The sequence below is a fragment of the Mus pahari genome, chromosome 10 (assembly GCF_900095145.1).
Source record: "Mus pahari chromosome 10, PAHARI_EIJ_v1.1, whole genome shotgun sequence".
Classification (NCBI taxonomy): Eukaryota; Metazoa; Chordata; class Mammalia; order Rodentia; family Muridae; genus Mus; species Mus pahari.
Genome location: NC_034599.1, coordinates 72,872,364 through 72,878,413, shown reverse-complemented (window position 1 = coordinate 72,878,413; position 6,050 = coordinate 72,872,364). Strand labels below are relative to the sequence as shown.

General features: G+C 44.9%; 1 protein-coding gene across 2 annotated transcripts in view; it reads right to left on the bottom strand.

Moving 5' to 3' along the window:
• The window catches only part of LOC110327672 (glutathione S-transferase A4), a 51,257-nt gene that overhangs the window by 42,171 nt on the left and 3,036 nt on the right, over positions 1–6,050 (bottom strand). For both annotated transcript variants that reach the window (XM_021206799.2, XM_029543691.1), the window contains exons 2-3: positions 4,705–4,811; positions 3,583–3,634 (exon numbers count right to left, since the gene is read on the bottom strand). In XM_021206799.2, the coding sequence (XP_021062458.1) occupies positions 3,583–3,634; positions 4,705–4,791 (139 nt within the window). In that variant the 5' untranslated portion in view covers positions 4,792–4,811. The remainder of the gene's footprint in view (positions 1–3,582; positions 3,635–4,704; positions 4,812–6,050) is intronic.

Sequence of the window (6,050 nt, the reverse complement as noted above, 5' to 3'; positions counted from 1 at the left end):
CCCTCTCTCCTTGAAGCAGGGCTTTTCTGAGTAGCCCTGACTGTCCTGTAACTTGTTATGTTGACCAGGCTTGCCTCTGCTGTTATCCCAAGCACTGAGATAAAAGATGCACTCCACTACGCCCTATTTCCCTGACTTCTCATGATGTTCACGTGGTTCAGTGGTCCTGGAAGATGGTGAACATCACTGTAAGAAACAATGACAGCTTTCCAAGAGCCAGTGTCCCTCTCTTCCCAGATGTATCAGGCAAGTCTCTGGCTTCTCTGGGTCTGCCTTCTGAGGTGTAAATGTCTGACCATCTGCATAGTTGCATTAACTGGGTGACCTTGTAACCATTCTTTGCACATATCGAATTCTGATGAACGAAGGGGCTCTCTGGCTGTATTGCATCACCAGATTTCCACATTCATTCACCATTGAATGACTAACTTAGTGCTGACCATTGTCCTGTTAGACCAGTTAGAACTGATGCCTGCTCCAAGAAGTTGACCATCTACTTCAGAGAAATTTTTTTTCAAAACCCAGATCAAGAAAGCAGGGAAATAGCTTTGACATGGTTTAGTTTAATTCTTTTCTACTACAGAAGGCACCTCAGAGGCTGAGGGAAGAGTGTAATCTACCAAACTCACACAGTCTCCGAACAGCTAAGCTAATGACAGTGAACTTTCTGACTTTGTTTAGGCTTCTCTACTGTCCCATGCTGTGTCCTTGCTCAGAATAGTGGGGCCTAGGAGGGCATTCCCCAGTGCTATAGCAACATCATAGGGAGGGCTGGAGCACCATAGGAGATATCTGGGAGCACTGTCTGATGGAATGCTTGTGGAAAGGGCTATGGAGCTACAGTTACTTACTGTGGGCACCCATACCGTGAGCCAGAGGCTAGAATGAAAGAGTCGAAAGACTTTCAGAAAAACAACCAAGTCCTTGCAAAGGAGTTGGGGAAAGGCTGGTCATGGCTTTCCACATCAGGGAGTTCCCTGGCATGTTGTAAACTGTGGACAGATGATTCTCATCTTACAGAAATGAAACAAGAGCTGTACAATTGTTAGTGACAGTCTGTGGCACTTTCATGATGGCTGAGCAATGGCAGTTGTGGTTAGGCTCTGGGAAGTCTAAGCACCGCTGATGGATTCTTTCCTCCAAGTGTGAGAAAAATTTCTGAGAATTATAATACTAGTAATCGCTCTTCTTCTTTTGGTCAAAACTCATTTAAGCCAGACATGATGGTCCACACTCAAGATGCTGAGGCAGGAGGATAGCAAATTCAGGGACAGCCTTAGACTACATAGTAATACTCTATCTCCTCCTACAGAGACACTTGCACATGCGTGTTCATTGTTCTTTTGTTCACACTAACTGGGAAACAGAACCAGCCAAGGCTCCCATCAACTAATGAATGGAGGATGAAAATGTGGTCCCTACACACAGTGGAATTCTACTCAGCACTAAAGAAAAGGAAAGGTATAAAATTTGGAGGAAAATGGATGGAACTCAAAAGTACTGTACTGAGTGAGGAAACCCAGGTCCAGGAAGACAGATGTCACATGTTCCTTCTCATATGTGGATCCTAGCCTCAAGGTTTTAGATGTTTGTGCTTAATGCTTAACTTGGAGTATCTGTAAAGGCTTGGAAGCTAGAAAAGGGAGGGGAGGGGACTCAAGAGCTTTGGGATGGGAAGAGAATGCAAGTGATACAAACAGAGAAGCGGGAAAGACTCAAAAAAAAAAAAATCACAGAAGAGAGGGAAGAAAGAACATAAGGGCCAAATAATGGGGAAGCAGGATATGATATGATAACTCCTGGGCATGATATGGCCGCTATAATCCCTAACAGTGGCTGAGATTGCCTGCATCAGGCCAGCATATGACTGGGCCTGTCAATGTTCAGTCATGGGGAGAAGAGAAGGGTAACCCAAAACTTAGGAGATATGAAAAAGCTATATGGAAACCTAGTAATCTAATTAAATACATTTTTTAAAAGAAAGAGTGTGGGAACCAAGATACACTGAAGGAATGTATAAATGCTGTTCCCAGTACTAGGTAAAGAAGTGCCCCCTGTGAGTCATTGGTTTTGGGGGTCCCAGAAGCCCCCCAACAATGCAAGCTATTGCAATGCTCTTGGTTTCCCACTAGGCTAGAGGATAGAGCCTACTCACATTGCCTTCAGGATACAGAGAAATCAAGTCTGAATTGAACTGGAAAGCCCTCCCTGTGGCTAGTTTTCATCATGCCGTAGCATGCCATACAGGCTTCTTGAGGGGAAAGACATCAGTGATCTCTCCCAGCTGTAGACCACGCATGCTACAGTACCAACCTCCCTGACAAAATGTGCTAACTGGTATAACAGTGGTATGATTATTATGGAGATAATCCACTACTTTCTGGTTGAATTTTCAATTCTTACTATAGGAAAGGGTTCATGCCCTGACTTCATCCAAGGTCTATGGCTGAGGAGGTCATAAACTCAAGCAAGTATCTACTTCTTTAGCTAAACGAACGTGTTGTCCAACTACCGTCTATATGTTTATATTTATGTTCACAGATTAGCACTACTGTCAAACCTTGGTCAAAAGGTGTTTCAGTTTGTTGTGGGTGGTAAGTAATGCAAAAGCTCCTTAGTTGTCAAAGAGCTGAGAAAATGACTAGAGCCTACTTTGGACATTTATATCACTCTCTCCAGGACTTCTGGCAGCATCGTCAAAGAGAGGTTAGATATATGCTGTAAGATGGTATCTCTGGATCATTGCACTCGTGAAATTGCAGCAGCTATAGTTACTGTGACTACATCAAGACTGGGTCCATCAACATCCCATCATGGACAGAGGAAGGGCTTTAGGGCCTCACGGCTCCTTGAGGAGCTATTGATAGTTAATAGATACAGGAAGAGGATGAGTCATATTCCTCAGTGGTGTAGCCACTTGTAAGTTTCCCAAGAAATATCCTCCCAACCATGCAAACAATTCTAACTAAATTCAGTGATTTTTAAAAAAGAAAGAAATAAAAATAGGAAGGAAACTTGGCTGGGAAGAAGAAAGCTTTCAGTGGAAGGAAGAGGGGAGAAGAGAGGGTGTTGGGGCGGGGAGAGATATGATCAAAATAATTTATATACATGAGTAGAACTATCAGAGAATATCATTTTAAAGTAAAAACTGTTTATGGTTTAGTCTTAATTCTATCCTTTGTGCTGTAATTTGATAAATCTATTAAAAATACCAAAAAAAAAAAAAATAGATCTGAGGTACAAAGGGTATGGTCTCTTTACCTCGCTCCCAGACACCGAGACAATATTAATAACTGTTTAAGGGAGCTGGGTGCTGAGTTACTCAGAACAAAGAAACCTGTATTATGCTGATCGAGGCTAGTGTGGTCTGATACTTGATATATATGAAGGCTACGGAGATCACACAGAGACCATACATTACTTTGCACCAGGAAGACAGGGATTAATGAGTCAGTGTCTGAAGGAATGGCTCTCCTTTTCTAGTCACAGCTGCCATTCCTGAGACCTGTGTGCTACATGATGAGTATTTCCAGAAACAAGGATTTTTTTTTTTTTTTCCAATAAGATGGTGTTGAGACTCACCCTTTTGCAACTTCTCATACTGTTCCCTTGTCTCAAGAAATTCTTCTTCAAACTAGATTGAGGACAGAAAGACGTTGTTATAACTTTAAGATAGGAAGCAGGGGGAGAGATTCTGATACTGTTCAGAAATGCCTTATGGCCTTCAGAATAAAATCTAAAAGGGAACCACAAAGCTGCCAGCTCCCTCCTATGTGTGATGGGGTGTGTATTTAGAGATTAGCTTTCAGGAGTGTCTAATCTTTTGGCATTGTGACATTTTGTTGTCGTCTACTGATGCGTTGGCTGCATGCATAGCCTTCCTAGGATGTATGTGCTGGGGGTGGGGGGGTGGGAGGGTAGCTACTGGTTGGAAGAATCTAACGGGATTAAATGAGACAAGACATCTGGGTGGATCTCCTATATCAAGGGTCCCCAAGATGCTGCTCTCTGTTTTTGCTTTACCTCAACTAGCTCTTCTCTCACTTCAAACTCCAATGGTTTTCCAATGGTTTTATCCCTCTTTCGTTTCCTCTCTTCTCCTTCTTTGGCTTTATCATTTTTCTTTCATGTGAGGCCAAATTAAGTTTATCTTTGAGACTGATATATCCAAAGATCCTACTCAAGTGAGGTTATGGTCATTTCCTGATGGCTAGAGCTGTAATTAGCCTCCATCTATAGCCATCTAAAGCTTTGCGAGGCTGTTTTTGTCCTTCACATCTTGAGATGGGGAGGGACAGATGACAGACCAGGGAAGAGTCTCTAAAGCGGGAAGCAAAGACAGCAGTGAGCCTTGTTCCGGGGACACAGAATCCATACTGGGAGAGACAGCAGTTTAAAGACATTTCTATAAAGTCCATGAGGAGACTTGGTAAGAACCAGTCAGCAAGATTGTCCATCTGTGCCAGGGCTCCCGCAGGCAGCCATGAGTTCCATGAGGGAGGTGCTGAGGCAGGGGTTAAATGGCCTCAGAAAAAAAACAACCAATCCAGGAGCTTCAGACTATCCCAGACCCTCAATGTCCCTCTTCCCGGGCACCTCACGACAAAAATACGCCCCGAATTCTTATCTAAGAAAGCAGGTGGAAAGGAAGGGAAGGAGGACGAGATGGGACTTACGCTACATCCAGCCCAACCAGGAACTGACCTCCACTCCAGCCGCAGCCAGCAGCCAGCGGATCGACTCCATCCTCCCCCTGCCTTTAAAGTAGTAGAGCTTAGGTTTGGCTGCCATGACTCCTGGGTCAGAGTTTCCTAAAGGGCAGCAGAAAAAAAAATATGTTTAGAAAACAACCTGGTATACATGTTATGCTTCACCACCATTTACAGCCGAGATGAAACAGGATAAGCAAAGCTCCTGTGTGGGGTGTACAGACAAGAGCACGCTATGGAGAAGTGCACAAAAATGGGATGAGGAGATGGCCTTGTGAGCAGGTGGTTAGGACTGGGGCGGGGCACTTGCCTTTGCTAGGCAGTCAACCATGTCCCATTTCTTGAGCAGAAATAGCAGTCTTTAATTTTAGCCAATTAATATGGGCAGTGGTGGTCCACACCTTTCATTCCAACACTCAGGAGGCAGAGGCAGGGGGAATCTCTGTGAGTTCAAGGCCAGCCTGGCCTATAGCGTGAGTTCCATGACAGCGAGGACTACACAGAGAAACCCTGCCTTGAAAAACAAACCCCCACACTCATCTCCTCAACTCTGGCTTCTTCTCAAGTGTCGTCCATGGGTGTGCGCAGTTCTATCGAGCTAGTTCACCGAGAGGGCTTTTTGTATGATGACCTGGGAGTTGAACCCCACCCAGAAGGATCAGAGACCGTGCACCTGTCTGCAGCTCCTCAACCCAGAAGCCAGCACACAGCTCAGCTGGAGTGAGCAGAAAGCAGCCATCACGGATGACAGTGTAGACGAAAAAGAAGTACAGAATCTTCTAGAAAATGGAAGAACACTTCTCCTGATGTAATTGCATGAGCTAGGCCACAGGTAACCATTCAGAACTCAGTTCCAAGCGGGGCTTAGTTCTAAGGTCAAAAGGAGAGGGCATGTGCAAGTCACTAAACATGGAAACCTAGCAACCTAAAAATGTCCCTTCTCCGTCGCAGATTCCAGCAACGTTTGCTTGTGAGAAAACAAGCCAACCTGGCTTTTGTTTTAGAAGTCAGCAGCAATCTCCTGAGCGTGCTTGGGGACCAGCAGCAGCAGTTTCGAGGTGCCCATTAGGAAGTTACAGGTCTGAGCTAGAGATGGCTCAACTGTTAAGAGCGCAGAGGACCGGGCTTCATCCCAAAACCCACCTGGCAACTCACAACACTCAGTGTCTCCAGGCCCAGAGGATCTGACTTCCTTTTCGGGCATCTTTGGGCACTGCACACCTGATACACCACGCAGACAAAACACCCATACACAATAACATTTAAAAAGGAAAAGAAATGAGAAGAGCCGGGCATGGTGGTGCACGCCTTTAAACCCAGCACTTGGGAGGCAGAGGCAGG